The sequence below is a fragment of the Balaenoptera ricei genome, chromosome 1, assembly GCF_028023285.1.
Source record: "Balaenoptera ricei isolate mBalRic1 chromosome 1, mBalRic1.hap2, whole genome shotgun sequence".
Taxonomy (NCBI): Eukaryota; Metazoa; Chordata; class Mammalia; order Artiodactyla; family Balaenopteridae; genus Balaenoptera; species Balaenoptera ricei.
The window spans coordinates 12298087-12316364 of NC_082639.1; the positions used below are offsets into that span (position 1 = coordinate 12298087).

An 18278-nucleotide genomic window follows, 5' to 3' on the forward strand; every position below is an offset into this window, starting at 1 on the left:
AGACACAGTGGAAAGACAGCCATCTATGAACCAGTAGGCAGGTCCTTACCAAACACTAAAATCTATAGGTGCCTTGATCTCAGACTTCCCAGCATCGAGAACCGTGAGAAACAAATGTTTGTGGTTTAACTCCCCTAGTCTATTGCTGCTCGAACCGACTAAGACATGGACATATTGTCAGTAGTATTCCATATAGTTCTTAGGAAAGAAACAAAATTAAAAACAACTAAAAACTGGGAATGCAGCCAGAGAATGACTGAGGTTTGGGAAACTGAGGCCTGGATGAGAAGGTTCCAAGGCTTGTCTCAAGTGAGGAAGCAGCTGGAATTGGAGGAAACAGTATCTGTTTGGTAGAAGGCCTACCTCCCAGTGACCCGACAGCAATCCTGTTGACATAACCCCGTTGATCAAAGCAGTCCCCCAACTGCTCCAAGCCAGTTCCTGTGGCTCGTGGTGGAATTCGCTCAGCGGATCCGGAGCTGGTAAATATAAAACGTCTGGTCCTCGGGTGGGAGCTGCATCCTGGAAAAGGCTGCTGACAACTGCTGCCTCTGCCAGTGCCGAGCCAGGCGCTATGGAATCAGTAACAGTCCCAACAGAAGACCCCAGAGACCTGAGAGCCTGCCCCCAAGTCAGGGGCCTGGAGACGGACCTGGAGACTAGCTCAGGTGAGGGGTGGCAGAGGGTGCCTCAGCCCTGCAGCTGAGGGAGGCTGGGCAGGCTTGGGGGGGAGGTGCTGGCAGCAGAGGGCAGGCCACCAGGATTCTCAAGCCATGGGTGGGCTTCATTTACAGTTGACTCTTGAACAACTTGGGGGTTAAGGGCGCTGACCCTCCACGCAGTAGAAAATCCACTTATAACTATAATCAGCCCTTCGTATCCACATCCACAGATCCAACCTACTACGGATTGTGTAGTAATTGGTATTTATTGAAAAAAATCCGCATATAAGTGGACCCGCAGTTCAAACCCATGTTGTTCAAGGATCGACTGTATTTCCTGTGTTTACTAACCTACCAGCACAGAAGCTTCCTTCTGAAGCCTGTGTCGTAGTGAAGAGCACGTAGTTAAGAGGATGGATTTGTTTATTATTTGGGTAACTTGAAACGTTACTTTTCTAAGAGCACAGGCTTTGGATTCAGAGAGACGTGCTCTGGCACTTGCTTCATTGATAAATCGATTGATTGGTTCTTGGCTTCTCCCCGTTTGGTGGGGTGGACAGAGCAGGGATCCTCAGGGCAGAGGGGACCGATAGACAAGATTATGGGTGGGGAAGGAAAAAGAGCAGCATGATGTTCCCTGAGGACCACCAACACCTGTACAAGCTGAGCCTCAGTTTCCTCACCTGTAGGAGGTGGCCGGGGCTTTCCCCTTACTACTCACTATGGTGTGGCCTGTGGACCAGCTGCGCCGGCATTCCCTGGGAGCTTGTTAGAAATGCAGACCCTCAGGCTCCACCCCAGACCCACTCGCTGTACCAGAATCTGCATGTCAACAAGATGCTCAGGCAGCACGTGGGCACAGTGGGGTTGAGAGGCTCTGAGGCAGTGGCCTCCATGTTCCTGGAAGGCAGAGAGCTGATATGGGGGGAAGCCAGGTTTAAACTCAGGTCTCCCCAGTGCTGAAATACACGCTCTCAGGCCCCACTGTCTTCCCATCTTTGTGCGTCAACTAACGCGCAGTTAAATCCCTGTTAAGGGAACTCTACTCAGTATTCTGTAATAACCTATATGGGAAAAGAATCCGAAAAAGAATGGATGGATGTATATGTATAACTGAATCACTGTGCTGTACGCCTGAAACTAACACAACATGCTAAATCAACTACACTCCAATATAAAATAAAAATTAAATTAAAAAAAATCCCTGTTGAATGAATGAACAAGTGAATGAACACATGAATTAATGGAACCATATCCCTTTCAATGCTAACACAAATCTTTAGTCTTTTCCTTCCTTCTAGGTGGAAAGCCGGCCCGCCATCGGAAGGCCATCCCCAAAGCTCACCTAACTTTTGTTATCGACTGTACTCATGGGAAACAGATCTCCCTGGCAGCACTCCCAGGGCCACCCCGCGTCCCTAGTCCCAACCTAGGACCTGTCATCCCTCCAATGAAGACTTACATCTTGTTATGTGGGGAAAACCGGCCCCGCCATGTAACTCAGGAGGCTCCCCTAGGTGGGGGAGGCCTTGCCCAGACCAGGGGCCCCCTGCCACCCTGCAGAGAGACTACGGCCCCAGCTTCCTCCCCAGCCAGCCCACTCTGCCTCCAGGGTGCTCCTGAAGCCAAGGGGGGCCCTGTGAAGACTGTGTCCTCGAGGTCTTCAGCTTGGGGAACGGTCATAGTCTCGCTCAAAGCCCTCTCCTCCTGTGTCTGTGGGCAGGCTGATTAACTGGAAGAGCCTGGCCAAGGGAGGAAAGGGCTGGCAACCCAAGCTCCAGAGTTCAGCGGATGCAGTTCCCAGGGTTCACTCCCTCTTCCCCAGCCAAGTAGAAGTCTTTTGTGCCTGAGCCAAGGAAGGAGCATTAGATCCCTAAAGGACATCTGAAACAGCCACGAGTATCCTACTTCTCCATCCTCTCCATCTTTGTTCACCTTTCAGCGGAAGCAGGATAAGGCAACGCCACATAGAAAGAGACTAATTCACTAACACAGCAAATTCTGAAGGAGCATCTCCCACATGCCAGAACCTGCAAAGTGCTAAAGAAGATACTACAGCATTCTTGGAGCTTGTACTCTTGGGGGTGGGGAAGAAAGGTTAAACAACCTAATAAAGATGATTTTGAACAGTGTAATGAGTGCTGTGTAGAAACTGAAACAGGGTGCTGGGATGGAAAATGATGGGGCAAAGAGCTTTTCTGATACAGTGATTGGGAAAGGCCTCTCTGAGTGGGTAACAAAGTATGATCTAAAAGATGAGAAGGAGCCAGCACTGCAAACCATCCTCCCTAGGGTCACCTGGTTGGCATCTCAGCCCACAGCAGGAGTCAGAACCTCCCAGCACAATGGGCAGGGGTAGCACATTACCTGCTGTCAGCTCACGTGCAAGTGTGTAGGTCACTAGGGATCACCCGGAGGGCACAGGACTCAGGATGGGAGAATCAAAGGCCCAGGTGGGATGGGAAGTAAGGGGAACTGGCTTCTCAAGAGGGGGCAGAAGTGTTCAGAAAGGGAATGGAGTATCATGTTTGAATGAATGAAAATAAGAGATATTATTTATTGAGCTGCATACCAGGCTTATACTGGCCTCTAGGGATACAGAAAAGGGGGTTGGGGGCTTTGTTCCTACCCCACAGGGCAGTCCTGTCCTCAGCAGGAAGTGGGGGTTGCTGTGAGGAGAGGTGTAGGTCTAAGAGATGCACAGAGCTGTGTGAGATTCATCTGAGGAAGAGTGTCTCAAGGCTCTTGGATTAAAATTGCTGAATGTTCATTTATTCAATGACTGTTTTACTAGGTTCTTACAAACACTAGTGGCTAACATGTACTGACCATTTGGTCTGTGCCAGGGAAGTGACATCCTCCAAGTGTCAGTACCGGGAAGCACTGTTTTGTACCCATTTCACAGATTAGAGAATCAAGGCACAGAGAGGTTGAGGAATGCCCTCAAGGTCCCATCGACTGGTACAGTTGGGATTAGAACCCAAGCCAGCCTGGTGCTCAAGTTCTTGCTCTTAACCGTAGAGCAGATGGCCTCTCGTCCTGGCAGGGTCTCTTCTAAACAGAGGGGATCTAGAGAGAGCAGACCCTGTCCTCAACGAGCTCACAGCCTGGTGGGGGAGGCAAGAAGAAGGTGACTATTGCAATAGCTTCTGGTAAGTGCAACAGTAAGGGCACAGAGAATGATGTTGGGGCTGGAGGAGGATGCCCAGCCCATTAGGGAGAGGAGATCAAGGAGGGCTTCCTGCAGGAAGTGGCATCTAAACTAAAATCTGACCAGTGGGTGAGTCATACAAAGGCAAGGGGGCCAGGATGGGGAGTGTTCCAAGGAGAAGGACCAAAGTTATTCAGTCTGGCTGGAGTATTCATTCATTCACCAAGTATTTGTTGGGCACCCACTGTGTGCTAATCTCTGGGCTCGACCCTGGGATGGAGCAGTGATAGACAGACGAGGCCCTGCCATGAAGGAGCTTATCCTCCAGCTGGGGGAGACAATGCATGTACACACTCGAAACAGAGAGGCTGGAGAAGTAACAGGGACCATATCATGTGAGGCCTTGCAGGCCACGATGAGGTCTTTGTTTTTTGTTTGTTTGTTTGTTGTTTTTTGGGCAGTGCTGCATGGCTTGGCTTGGCTTGTGGGATCTTAGTTCCCCGATCAGGAACTGAACCAGGGCCCCCGGCAGTGAGAGCACGGAGTCCTAACCACTGGACCACTAGGAATTCCCAAGGTCTTTTTATTTTTTATTTTTTTTTTAAATCTGACTCCACATTGGATCTGTTTCTTTTACTTTATTTATTTATTTTTATTTTATTACTTTATTTATTTATTTTTATTTTATTTTTGGCTGTGTTGGGTCTTCATCTCCGTGAGAGGGCTCTCTCCAGTTGCGGCAAGCGGGGGCCACTCCTCATCACGGTGCGCGGGCCCCTCACCCTCGCGGCCTCTCTTGTTGCGGAGCACAAGCTCCAGACGCGCAGGCTCAGTAGTTGCGGCTCACGGGCCCAGCCGCTCCACAGCATGTGGGATCCTCCCAGACCAGGGCTCGAACCCGGGTCCCCCGCACCGGCAGGCAGACTCCCAACCACTGCGCCACCAGGGAAGCCCAGATCTTTTTATTTTATTCTGAGATGAGGATCATTGGAAATTGTGAGCAGACAGCAACATGACCTACCTTTAAAAAAATTCCTATATATATGCACCCAACATAGGAGCACCTCAATACATAAGGCAACTGCTAACAGCTATAAAAGAGGAAATCGACAGTAGCACAGTAATAGTGGGGGACTTTAACACCTCACTTACACCAATGGACAGATCATCCAAAATGAAAATAAATAAGGAAACAGAAGCTTTAAATGACACAATAGACCAGATAGATTTAATTGATATATATAGGACATTCCATCCAAAAACAGCAGATTACACGTTCTTCTCAAGTGCGCACGGAACATTCTCCAGGATAGATCACATCTTGGGTCACAAATCAAGCCTCAGTAAATTTAAGAAAATTGAAATCATATCAAGCATCTTTTCTGACCACAACGCTATGAGATTAGAAATGAATTACAGGGAAAAAAACGTAAAAAGGACAAACACATGGAGGCTAAACAATACATTACTAAATAACCAAGAGATCACTGAAGAAATCAAAGAGGAAATAAAAAAATACCTAGAGACAAATGACAATGAAAACACGACGACCCAAAACCTATGGGATGCAGCAAAAGCAGTTCTAAGAGGGAAGTTTATAGCTATACAAGCCTACCTAAAGAAACAAGAAAAATCTCAAGTAAACAATCTAACCTTACACCTAAAGAAACTAGAGAAAGAAGAACAAACAAAACCCAAAGTTAGCAGAAGGAAAGAAATCATAAAGATCAGAGCAGAAATAAATGAAATAGAAACAAAGAAAACAGTAGCAAAGATCAATAAAACTAAAAGCTGGTTCTTTGAGAAGATAAACAAAATTGATAAGCCATTAGCCAGACTCATCAAGAAAAAGAGGGAGAGGACTCAAATCAATAAAATTAGAAATGAAAAAGGAGAAGTTACAACAGACACCGCAGAAATACAAAGCATCCTAAGAGACTACTACGAGCAACTTTATGCCAATAAAATGGACAACCTGGAAGAAATGGACAAATTCTTAGAAAGGTATAACCTTCCAAGACTGAACCAGGAAGAAACAGAAAATATGAACAGACCAATCACAAGTAATGAAATTGAAACTGTGATTAAAAATCCTCCAACAAACAAAAGTCCAGGACCAGATGGCTTCACAGGTGAATTCTATCAAACATTTAGAGAAGAGCTAACACCCATCCTTCTCAAACTCTTCCAAAAAATTGCAGAGGAAGGAACACTCCCAAACTCATTCTATGAGGCCACCATCACCCTGATACCAAAACCAGACAAAGACACTACAAAAAAAGAAAATTACAGACCAATATCACTGATGAATATAGATGCAAAAATCCTCAACAAAATACTAGCAAACAGAATCCAACAACACATTAAAAGGATCATACACCACGATCAAGTGGGATTTATCCCAGGGATGCAAGGAGTCTTCAATATACGCAAATCAATCAATGTGATACACCATATTAACAAATTGAAGAATAAAAACCATATGATCATCTCAATAGATGCAGAAAAAGCTTTTGACAAAATTCAACACCCATTTCTGATAAAAACTCTCCAGAAAGTGGGCATAGAGGGAACCTACCTCAACATAATAAAGGCCATATATGACAAACCCACAGCAAACATCATTCTCAATGGTGAAAAACTGAAAGCATTTCCTCTAAGATCAGGAACGAGACAAGGATGTCCACTCTCACCACTATTATTCAACATAGTTCTGGAAGTCCTAGCCATGGCAATCAGAGAAGAAAAAGAAATAAAAGGAATACAAATTGGAAAAGAAGAAGTAAAAATGTCACTGTTTGCGGATGACATGATACTATACATAGAGAATCCTAAAACTGCCACCAGAAAACTGCTAGAGCTAATCAATGAATATGGTAAAGTTGCAGGATACAAAATTAATGCACAGAAATCTCTTGCATTCCTATACACTAATGATGAAAAATCTGAAAGAGAAATTAAGGAAACACTCCCATTTACCATTGCAACAAAAAGAATAAAATACCTAGGAATAAACCTACCTAGGGAGACAAAAGACCTGTATGCAGAAAACTATAAGACACTGAGGAAAGAAATTAAAGATGATACCAACAGATGGAGAGATATACCATGTTCTTGGATTGGAAGAATCAACATTGTGAAAATGAGTATACTACCCAAAGCAATCTACAGATTCAATGCAATCCCTATCAAATTACCAATGGCATTTTTTATGGAGCTAGAACAAATCATCTTAAAATTTGTATGGAGACACAAAAGACCCCGAATAGCCAAAGCGGTCTTGAGGGAAAAAAACGGAGCTGGAGGAATCAGACTCCCTGACTTCAGACTATACTACAAAGCTACAGTAATCAAGACAATATGGTACTGGCACAAAAACAGAAACATAGATCAATGGAACAAGATAGAAAGCCCAGAGATTAACCCACGCACCTATGGTCAACTAATCTATGACAAAGGAGGCAAAGATATACAATGGAGAAAAGACAGTCTCTTCAATAAGTGGTGCTGGGAAAGCTGGACAGCTACATGTAAAAGAATGAAATTAGAATGCTCCCTAACACCATACACAAAAATAAACTCAAAATGGATTAGAGACCTAAATATAAGACTGGACACTATAAAACTCTTAGAGGAAAACATAGGAAGAACACTCTTTGACAAAAATCACAGCAAGATCTTTTTTGATCCACCTCCTAGAGTAATGGAAATTAAAACAAAAATAAACAAGTGGGACCTAATGAAACTTCAAAGCTTTTGCACAGCAAAGGAAACCATAAACAAGACGAAAAGACAACCCTCAGAATGGGAGAAAATATTTGCAAATGAATCAACGGACAAAGGATGAATCTCCAAAATATATAAACAGCTCATTCAGCTCAATATTAAAGAAACAAACACCCCAATCCAAAAATGGGCAGAAGACCTAAATAGACATTTCTCCAAAGAAGACATACAGACGGCCACGAAGCACATGAAAAGATGCTCAACATCACTAATTATTAGAGAAATGCAAATCAAAACTACAATGAGGTATCACCTCACTCCTGTTAGAATGGGCATCATCAGAAAATCTACAAACAACAAATGCTGGAGAGGGTGTGGAGAAAAGGGAAACCTCTTGCACTGTTGGTGGGAATGTAAATTGATACAGCCACTATGGAGAACAATATGGAGGTTCCTTAAAAAACTAAAAATAGAACTACCATATGACCCAGCAATCCCACTACTGGGCATATACCCAGAGAAAACTGTAATTCAAAAAGACACATGCACCCGAATGTTCATTGCAGCACTATTTACAATAGCCAGGTCATGGAAGCAACCTAAATGCCCATCAACAGACGAATGGATCAAGAAGATGTGGTACATATATACAATGGAATATTACTCAGCCATAAAAAGGAACGAAATTGAGTCATTTGTTGAGACGTGGATGGATCTAGAGACTGTCATACAGAGTGAAGTAAGTCAGAAAGAGAAAAACAAATATCGTATATTAATGCATGTATGTGGAACCTAGAAAAATGGTACAGATGAGCCAGTTTGCAGGGCAGAAGTTGAGACACAGATGTAGAGAATGGACATATGGACACCAAGGGGGGAAAACTGCGGTGGGGTGGGGATGGTGGTGTGCTGAATTGGGCGATTGGGATTGACATGTATACACTGATGTGTATAAAATTGATGCCTAATAAGAACCTGCAGTATAAAAAAACAAACAAAACAACTAATACTAAACTTTCATTGGGTTATTTGTATGGAAATATGTTAATATAAATGTTTCAGACATTACATGAAATTTCTAAAAATCTTATATTTGTATGTGTATGGAAATATGTATGGAAATATGTTAATATAAATGTTTCAGACATTACATGATATTTCTAAAAATCTTATATGTTCTGGTATAATGTTATATGTAATAATCCTAGTTATTACTTTAAAATGTATTTCTCAGAAATAACTAATTTTCTTGTCAACTGCATTATTATGAACTTTCATCAAATCTTTAACCGTAGTCATAATTTTTAAGTCTTTTGTCATTTACAGACAGTTCTGGATGTACTCTGATGATTTTGCAAATATGTTCCTATAAAAGGGTTTCATCTTCAAGAAATTCATGGAAAAGACTCTGACAAGTACAGGTTTCTGGTAACTGACTGTACTGCTGAACTGAATGAATAAGCATTTTCAGAACTCTAATGAAAAACTGATGAACTCATAAAAGTGCTAACAAAAGATCAAGATGAAAAAAAAAATTAATTACATGGGACTGAGTGAACTGATGAGGATGAGTATAATTTGTGTGACTTTCTGTCTGAATTAAAAAAAAAAAAAAAATCCCACAAGGACTCAGAGGCAAAGAATATACAAATCAATTTTCACTGCAAAGTAAAGGAGCTGTTACAGTGGAGGATTACTGGACTGAATGTCAATATTATGACATAGTATGAGTGTGTTTCATGTTTGGTAATTGCAATCATTGTTGCTTTTGTTGTGGTCATCCATGTACAATGCTTGGTGTCAGTCTATTTATCTCTTGTAAAAATGAAATACAGTGTGTGTGTGTGTGGAAAAAAAAAAAAAAATTCCTTAACTCTTGCGCTGGGATAGGAAGGCAGGGGAGGAAGCTGAGGAGGCTGCAACTTAATCCAGGCAAAGGGGGGTGATAGGATTAGGGAGGTGGTGAGAGAATAGTCTGGACCACATATAACCCCTCCTCTTTCCTCCCCCTGCTGAGAATCACTGGACTAGAAGAGCCCAAAGACGTCGCTGCAAAGGGAGTTAGACCCACAAGGAAAAGTGTGGGGCTGCAGGTCTAGCTTTATGCCAGAAGGTGTCGCCCTATCATCAGAATGGAGGCACCACCTCCTGGTCTGGGTGGGGAGGGCGGGAACCTGCGCGCCGAGGGGCCGGCGCCATGGGGCCAGCCACCCGGTGGGGTCAAGTTTTCAGAAGCCAGACTTTCATTCTAACCAGCATCCCTCTCATCTAGAAAAATAGCTACTGATATTTTTATATGCACCACATGCCACCTCAGTTCCTCTCACACTAGACCCATGAGGTGGGTATAATTTTTGTTCCCATTTTACAGGTGAAGAAACTGAGGCACAGAGAGATGAAATGATTTGCCCAAGGTCACCAACTAGAAAGAGGCAGAGCCCAAATCCCAATCCCAGGCAGTGTGACTACGTAGTCATAGCATCATAACCCTGAACTATGCTGTAGGTGTTCTGTTCATGTGTGTTGAATGAGTGAAGGAAGGAAGAATGAACATTCTCCAAGGACCCAGCCTAGGGCCTGGCAGTGTGTAGGGAGTGTTTGGAGGTCGAACACGTGAGTGAGGCCCTCACTGAGCTGGGGGCACACAGGTGGAAGAGAACAGCTCAGTCTCTTCACCACAGTCCTGTGAGGTGCTGTCCCATTTTACAGATGTGGAAACTGAGGCTCGGGTAGGTTAAGCAACTGGCCCAAGGTCACACAGATAGTAAGTGGCAGAGCCAGGGTTGAAATGGAGGTAGTTTGCCCTCCGAGCTTTACCTACCCACAATACTGCAGGAACTTACTGAAAAGCTGTTGAGAGAATGAATCAACAAAGAGATGAAAGACTTTAGTGAACCAGTGAGTGGAATGTGTGAATCAGTGAATGTGTTTCCAGGTTGGCAGTCATGCCTAATCAGGACTGTGTCCCCAGTGCCCTAAAAGTGCCTGGTACATAATAGGTGGTCAAGAATTGTGTGGGAAGGAAAGAAGGAAGGAAGGAAGGGAGGGAGGGAGGGAGGAAGGAAGGAAGGCAGGGCTGAAGGGGCAGATTTGCTGTCCTGCTCTCTCCTCTCTGGCTCCCTGGGGCCAGCAGCCTCGCTTTGTGCCCTTCAGGGAGGCACTTCAGGGGGCCCCCACCCAGTCTAGCAGCCCTCAGGCTCCCATGGAAGGTTGACCCTGGGTCCAGGCCCTGGAGGGCCTCAGAGCTCAGGACTGGCCTGGCTGGCTGCCCAGGGTGAGCCCCAGGCCAGCTGTGCTGACTGTAAACAACACCTCCTCCCCTGCCCAGAGGCTCCTGCTTCAGGCACCAACCTAGCAGACTCAAGTCACCATGCCCCTCAGGACCCTCTCTTGTTTGAGGGCAGAGCCAGAGGGTGGAAGCTTGGTTTTCCCTGTTCAGAAAACAAGCACAGAGATTTTAACAGGAGCTTAGCATTTATTGAGCTTATACTAAAACACCATCTCTCTCTGGTTGCTCACAGCAGCCCTGGGAGGGGGTTACCTGATCTTTGTTTATGCTGAGAAATTAAGGCTTCCAGGTGCTTTTCTCCCCCACCTCTACCCCCAGGGCCCAGACAGGTCTTCTGAGAGGACCCTGGGGAACCTACCTTCTAGATCCGCCTCACCTGCTTTTCCTGGAGAGAAGACCCCAGGTACAGGGCAGCTCCTCTGCCCTACCAGCCCAAGTCTTGGTCTTATTTATTTATTTATTTAATATTTGGTTGCACCAGGTCTTAGTAGCAGCAGGCAGGCTCCTTAGTTGCGGCAGGAGGTCTTCCTTAGTTGCAGTAGGAGGGCTCCTTAGTTGTGGCTCACGGGCTACTTAGTTGCGGCACGAGAACTCTTAGTTGCGGCATGCATGTGGGATCCAGTTCCCTGACCAGGGATTGAACCTGGGCCCCCTGCAGTGGGAGCACAGAGTCTTAACCACTGTGCTGCCAGGGAAGTCCCCCAAGTCTTGGTCTTGATGGAGCCAGAGACAGTGTGGGTGAACTGGGGGTGTCAGGATCCAAATCTAAATGAAATAACAGGTCTCTGAATGAGCCCTTCTGGGCATTTTCAATGCATGGCATATGTGGGCTAGAGTCAACCACCATGTGCCAAGCCCCTTAAGTGAATTACAGAACAACCACAGCAGGTAGATCCTATTAAGCACCATTTTATGGTGCAACAGAGGCACAGAGAGGTTAAGTTACTTACTCAAGATCACAAAGCTCAGAAGCAGCAGAGCCAAGATTTGAAGCCAGACGGTGTGACTCCAGAGTCCGCAATTGATCCTCCACCCTTTACTGAGGCTTCTTAGCTTTTTAAAAAATTCTACAAACATTTACTTAGCTCCTTTCCCATGCCAGGCTTGGGAGCAAGAGGGCAGAATAAGGCATCTTCTGCCATTGCAGAACTGGGATCCAAGGCAGACTGGGAAGAGGATGGGGGCAGGGGGGAGATGGAGGGGTACAATGTTGGAGGTGGGTCAGGGAAGGGTGGCCTGGGGATGGGGGCTTGGTCTGGTAGAGAAGCTCTGGCCTGAAGTTCTAGAGTCCTGGGTCTTCACCTTATCTCTGCCACTGACTTGCTGTGTGACGCTGGGCAAGATCCTACCCCTCCCTGGGCCTAGGTCCTACCACCAAAGCATGAGGAGTTTGGAGTGACTCCCAGAGGACACAGGGCTGGCCAACCAAGCCTCAGGGTCTGCCCTCACCCCCAGGCATGTCCTCCTTTCATCTGAATTTGAGCTTCTTTTAAAGACAAGTTTTGGACCTAGGGTTCTTTGGGCTCTGTCTGTGACTCCGAGCTGGTAGCTCTGGAGGGCTTTCTGGAGGAGGAGGCTTTTGGCCTGGGCTAGGACTTTGAAAGTGATGGAACCTCCTAAGTCCTCCACACCCCTCTGGCACCACCTGACCTGGACCTTCTTCCAGGTCTCTAGCCCTAGAAGGCTGCATCTTTTCAACCACCTCGGCCTCCTGTCCACCCCCACTCTAAAAGCTCTAAGATGTAGGAGTTCCCCTTCCCTCTACAGGAAGGGAGCAGGGGAGCTGCCTCGGCCCTTTGGTGGTGGGGGACTGATCTGTGTGACCCAGCAGAGGACCTTCTAGAGTCACAGACAATGATTCAAATTCCAACCATATCACTTCCAAGCTGGGTGACCTTGGGCCAGTTGCTTGACCTCTCTGAACCTCCTGTCCTCCTTGGTACCTACCTTGCGTTTGCGATTGTTGTGAGGATGAGCATGTGTTTGGCACACACTAGGTGCTCAATGGATGGGGCTGCTATAATTATTCTTCACGGGGCGGGGGCGGGGCCCAGGGCCCGCAGCCAGGCCTATATTTAGCCTAGAAAGTGTGGGGGGCCAGTGGAGACAAAGCGTGGCGGCCAGCCCAGGCGCCAGGGGGCGGAGCCAACGAAAGAAAGCTGCAGTCCCCACGTCCCCGCCCTCCTCTTCCGCAGGGTCACCTTGGCAGGAGGGCACCTTCACTCTAGACGTGCCCCGTCCCCAGCGGCCGCTCTGTCCGCGGAGCAGCCCTCATCCTCTAAAACCGGGATCTGGGGAGGGGGCTGCTGGGGCCTGCGGGGTGGGGAGTATTCGGTCCCACTAGGGAAATGCCCCCTTTCCCAGCCCAGCTTCCTGCCAGCCCGGCCCAGGGAGGGACGCCGCTGGGGTCGGGACGCCAAGGTGAGCCTGACCCCAAGTGGGGGTCGAGGGAAGGGGAAAGTTGGTCTGGCTCCTCCCCCCAACTCCTCGCCGATGAGTGTCGGGCTGCAAATAGCCCAGTGGAATCAGTGAGTCACAGAGGCTGGAAATACCGCGCCCCCCCTTCCCTCCCCTCCTCCCGTCTGCACCGAGCTGCGCTGAGGAGCGCCTGGATCTCCGATTTCAGTAGCGCCTGGGGGTGTGTGTGAGTCCCTCCAAAGGGTACTCAGACTCCCTGAACCAGTCAGCTTCCCAGCCAGGTTTCAGCCGGGCTATGCCCCTGGGGCTGTGTGACCCTAGGCTAGCCACTCGGCCTCTCTGGTCCTTAGAACCCATCTGGTACGAGATAGGCTTCAAGAGCAACCCAGTGCAGCTGGCCCAACTTTGGTGTCCCTGTGCCTGGGACAGTGCCTGGCAGGTAGTAGCAGGGGCTGGCAGTTGGAAGAGAAGGCGATGCAAGGTTTTTCAGAGAAATAATTCCCAGATTATTGCCCTGGTGGACCTGGGAGCCAAAGGAGGAGGCCGAAGGACACCCACATTTCTGTGAGGTCTTGAACTTTGCTTGAGCTACCACCCCTGCCCCCAAATCTCAAGAAAGGTATGTCTGTTCATCCCTGGCCTTCGCACTCTACTACCTCCAGCCCCATCCCAAGTTTGAGAACTTCAGGCGGGTGATCTCCAGAAGTCCATGATTCTGTTGTTTATTGTGTGTGCAGGGTACAATTCCAGGACCCTCCTCTGCCCCCACCTCCAGTCATTTCCTAAGGGCCCCAGAATGGCAGGGGTGAGAGGGCACCTTACAGAACACTGACCAAAGAGGTGCAGAGGGCCAAGGCTGGCCTTGCCACTTGCTCCAGGGGCCCCGACTAACTGGGAACCACCCTTACCCATCACCCCTGCTTCTGTATGTGGGAGACTGAGCCAGGGTCACGGGGGGCAGTTGGGGCTCCCCAGAATGAAGGCAGACGGGAGGTCCTCGCCCTGGACTGGGGACTAGGAGGGAACTGGGGTGGGGACTCTTCCTGTGATTAGGACATTCTCTAGCAGGAAACTGTGGGCGCAGGGTGCACAGGCTGAGAGGCAGAATGAGGGGAGCTACCCCCCATTGCACGGAGGGCTGGGAGGGTGGTTTGAGAGCAGCTTCTGACATCATGGGTTCAAATCCAACCATCAGTGGTTAAGCTGGGCGCTCAACTGTTCAGACTCTGTCCCCATTGAGAAGAATGGAGATTGTAAATCTGATTTTAGAACGTTCCGAATTTGGCTTTAACCAGTGGTAATGTATAGTATTTGAAGGACAAAGATAAGTGTGCACGTGTGCACGTGCATGTGTGTATGCCTGTTTGTCTGTGTGTGTGTTTGTGTGTGTGTGTGTATACATACACCAAGCCTATAGCTTCACGGATTATAGAGGGCAGGATGGGGGAGGTGAATGGCCACAAGGGAAGGTTGGCAGGAAGCTGGGGTCCTACCTTGAGGACCCAAAGCCCCATCTGTGCTTCCTCTGTTGGGTAACCTGTCTGCAGTGGAGGCAGCCCCGGGAGCCCAGGTCTCTGGGTGGGAGGGAGAAGGATCAGCCCCACCCCTTGGCCCAGGCTTACCTGGGGGCATGAGCAGGTAACAGACGGTTCACACAGTTTATCACGAACCAGCTGTATTGGAAAAACCCCATCTATATACAGACACAATGTGGCCCTGCGCTGGCACAGCTGGCTGGCTGGGGCACCTTGTGGGCAGACAGCCTGGCAGCTGGTTCGGGGCTTGGAGAGCAGCAGAGGGGAAGCGGACCATCATGGCTGTCTCCTCTGGCCTCCCTGTGCCCGGGCAGTTCAGTTTAGCTGGGCACCTCTGCCTGTGATCGCCCTCTGCCTTTCCCGCTCCCCTTGGCCAAGGGGGTCCCAGGTCCCCAGGTCCCCAGTCCCCCTGCCCCTGCCCTGCAGAGACTCCATAGATCAGAATTGGTCTGTCTGTCCTGCAGATTATTTGCCCAGAGATCCTGCCTGTCCCAATCCCCCTTCCCCAAACTGGGTTCTTCAGGATCTCCTGTTCCCCATCCCAATCCCTTTATTCTGGATTAAGCGAACGAGGCCACATCTGGAATCTGGGGGCCCTGGCCTGCCCTGGGTAGAGCAGAAGGCCACATTTGGAGGGGATGACCCACCTGGGGCCTGGGGTGGAGGTGTCAGGGCCTGAACCTGGGCTGAGATGTCCCGGAAGCTGTCATGAGGGGGTCAGGAGAGCCACTCTGGCCAGCCAGTGGGGGAGAAGATGGGGGAGTTGGGGGAAGGGAGGGGGAGGCCCTCAGATTTTTATCTCGGTCCGGAAGATCTGCTGGACGTGCTCCGTGTGTGGTTGGCGCCGAGCCCGGATGATGAGGCTGCCGTCCTCCCTCAGGGCCGAGGTCACCGATGTGGGGTCCACGTCCTCCGGCAGTTGGCACTTGTGAGCAAAGGTGTTCATGACCGTGCCGTCAGCTGCCAGCTGGGGAAGGGGTAATGGGTCAGGGCAGGCTGCCCCCAGCCCTTGTCCTGCTCACGTCAAGCCACAGCCCCTACTCCCCAGTCTAACCCTAGCTGGACCCCCATGTGCTGAGGGGTTCTGCTCTCAGGTGCAGAGGCCCGGCCTAGGGGCTGGCCAGGGCTGAGCAGGGACAGGTGCCGAGGTGCTTAGAGGAGCTCCAGTGGTCCCAGGGGAGAGGCAAGGGCTTGGTGGGGGAGCTCAGATGGGGAGGAGACTCAGTGGCAGAATCTGGGGCTCCTGAGCAGCAAGGAGATGGCACAGAGCAGAGCTGAGCCCTCTTGGATACCCGGATACACGGTGTCCACCGTCAGGGCTCGGCCGGCGGCCCCTCCTGCGTGACTCAGCCAGCACATAGTGTCCAGAGGAGCCTGGGGCGGCTGAGTCACTGGTGAGGATGGCAGGGCTGGCACGTGCTGCCCACTGGTCCTGGTGCCCACAGTCCTTGGCTGCCCTGAGAGGCGCCCCTCGGGCATCCAGCCTCCTGTGCTCAGGGAAGAAAGCCAGGCCAAGGGGGATCCAGAGGCAGCCTTGGGCCGACCCTCTTCCCTAAGGAGCAGCAGTGGCTCTGGCCCGCTGGGGGCAGCATCCCTGTTCAGCCAGGGCCACACCCTCCTCCAGGGTGCAGGCCTCCTAGGAGCTGGGACTCAGAGACCCTAGTGACCAAGTGACCCTGAGACCTGTGGGTGGAGGGAGTGTGGGGTTTGGGGTGTGTGTGACCTTGAACTGCAGGGCTTCTGCACAACCTTGGGCCTAATTCAGGGGTCCGGAGGTGAGGGACCAGTGAGCCCCCCACCTATCCAGATGCCCACAGGAAGGGCTCTCCTGCCTCAGCCATGATCTCCCTCCTCTCATCTCCCTTCTCACCTCCCCGCAACATCCCTCCCCCCACCCCATCCCCTGTGGCTTCCTCAGCTGCCCTGGACTCTGGAAGAAAGGATCTGGGAGCCTGGGGCAGAGAGAGGCAGTGATGGGGGTCCCGTGGCCCACCAGCTACAGGAGCGAGGCCTCTAGTTTGTCCTGGGGGTTGGGGGGTACTGGGCAGGGTGCGGGGTCCCGCGATGGGACACGAGAGTGGGGACACGGGGCAGAGGGTACAGGTGTGGGGCCCAGGGTCTGGGGGCGGGGAGTGGGCTCACCTTCTCAGCTCGCACCTCGATGTTGTTGTTGGAGGTGGTGACGATGATGTCTTCAGGTGAGAAGTCGCTCACGTCCACGGCAAACTCATAGGCATCTCCCAGGGTCTTGATGTTGCCTTGCCCCCCGGGATGGGCTGTGGGGAGGGCTTCCGTGAGCAGAGCAGAGGGCAGGCTGGCACTCAGAACCCAGGTTTCCGGCTCCCTCTCCGGAGGGAAGGGACTGGCCCCGGGCCTGACCTCCCCCTCGGCTGTTCCTCCTCAACCACCCTGCCACCCGCCCTCTTGCAGCCTACCTTTTCCGCTGGGGGGATGGGGCCTTACCCAGCACAGGTGGGGTGGGTGTGTGTATATGTCTGTAGTGACCCACCCCAGGCCTGGAGTGGGGGTGCGTGTAGCTGACCCCCAGGCCAGAGCTGTTTCTTGAAGGCCTGCCTGTTCTCACGGCCACATCTGTCTCTGTGGCCACATCTGTCCCGGTGGTCACACGCGGCTGCAGCTGTACGGCACCTGTTCCCGGCAGCTCGGCAGCTGCAGCCACGTCGGGTGGTGCCCTGGAGCAGGTGTCCCCTCCCTGTGCACCTCCCCTCCCCACGGAGGACTTGCCTGGGAAGGCCATGGGCTCCGAGTGGGGCCGCATGAAGCTGCCGAAATCCTCGGAGAACATGCTCAACGCCTTCTCCATGGGTGGCTCCTGGGCTGGAAGGGTGTGGGAGGCCGAGGAGGAGGAGGAGGAAGAATGGAAGCTTCTCTCCGCTCTGAAGGTGGAGGAGGTCCTGTGGCTCATCCACGGGCGGGTGGCCGGGCCCTGGCCGGTGGGCAGGGTAGACAGGAGGGCGCGTGGGCAGCAGGCTCGGAGGGAGCGTGCCGGGCCCCGACTGCCGCCCCTTTATAAGGCCCGACCGCCCCTGGGCGCGGGGCCAGCCCCTTGTCTACCAGCTAAATTTAGTCCTCTCGGTGGCCCAGAGGGGCTGGAGATCTTCTCCAGTGAGACGGCACTGCTGACAGTCCAACACAGGCAGGCCCATGAGGCTGAGCTCACCGCCCGGCATTCCAGGCCGATAACTCCAGCCCCGGAGCCTCCCATGGCAACGAGGTGGGGACCCATGCTGTCCCCTCGCCACTCAGGCCCCTGGGCCCGCCTCAGGACCTTGTGTGTGTTCGGTGTTTCTGTGTCTCCCCCATCAGATTGCAAGCTCCTTGAGGACAGGGTTTTCTCTCTCTCCGTCCCCTCTCCCCCAAAGTTCCAGCCCTTGGGGAGAGGGATCTAGGTGTGGGTGATCAGGGCAGAAAGGCCCAAGCCCCTGGCTCTGGGGAGAGTGGGAGATGCACGGTCAGGAGGTCAAGGGTGCATGGAG

At 50.5% G+C, this 18278-nt stretch overlaps 2 protein-coding genes across 3 annotated transcripts; one reads left to right on the forward strand and one right to left on the reverse strand.

Moving 5' to 3' along the window:
• The first annotated feature begins 423 nt into the window (after positions 1-423).
• On the forward strand, positions 424-2797 carry SRARP (steroid receptor associated and regulated protein). 2 transcript variants are annotated; one of them, XM_059895091.1, is made up of 2 exons: positions 424-668; positions 1946-2797. In XM_059895091.1, exons 1-2 carry the CDS (start codon positions 575-577, stop codon positions 2392-2394), a joined length of 543 nt encoding a protein of 180 aa, XP_059751074.1. In that variant the 5' UTR covers positions 424-574; the 3' UTR covers positions 2395-2797. The 2 variants fall into 2 exon arrangements, with proteins under 2 accessions (XP_059751074.1, XP_059751065.1); XM_059895082.1 differs by having other exon boundaries at positions 480-668; positions 1964-2797.
• An 11147-nt stretch (positions 2798-13944) lies between these two features.
• Positions 13945-17808, reverse strand: HSPB7 (heat shock protein family B (small) member 7). Its single transcript, XM_059914396.1, has 3 exons — positions 17527-17808; positions 16924-17057; positions 13945-15748 (listed from the first exon to the last, which is right to left on the reverse strand). The coding sequence occupies exons 1-3, from the start codon at positions 17705-17707 to the stop codon at positions 15569-15571; spliced, it is 495 nt and encodes a 164-aa protein (XP_059770379.1). The 5' UTR covers positions 17708-17808; the 3' UTR covers positions 13945-15568.
• Positions 17809-18278: the final 470 nt, after the last annotated feature.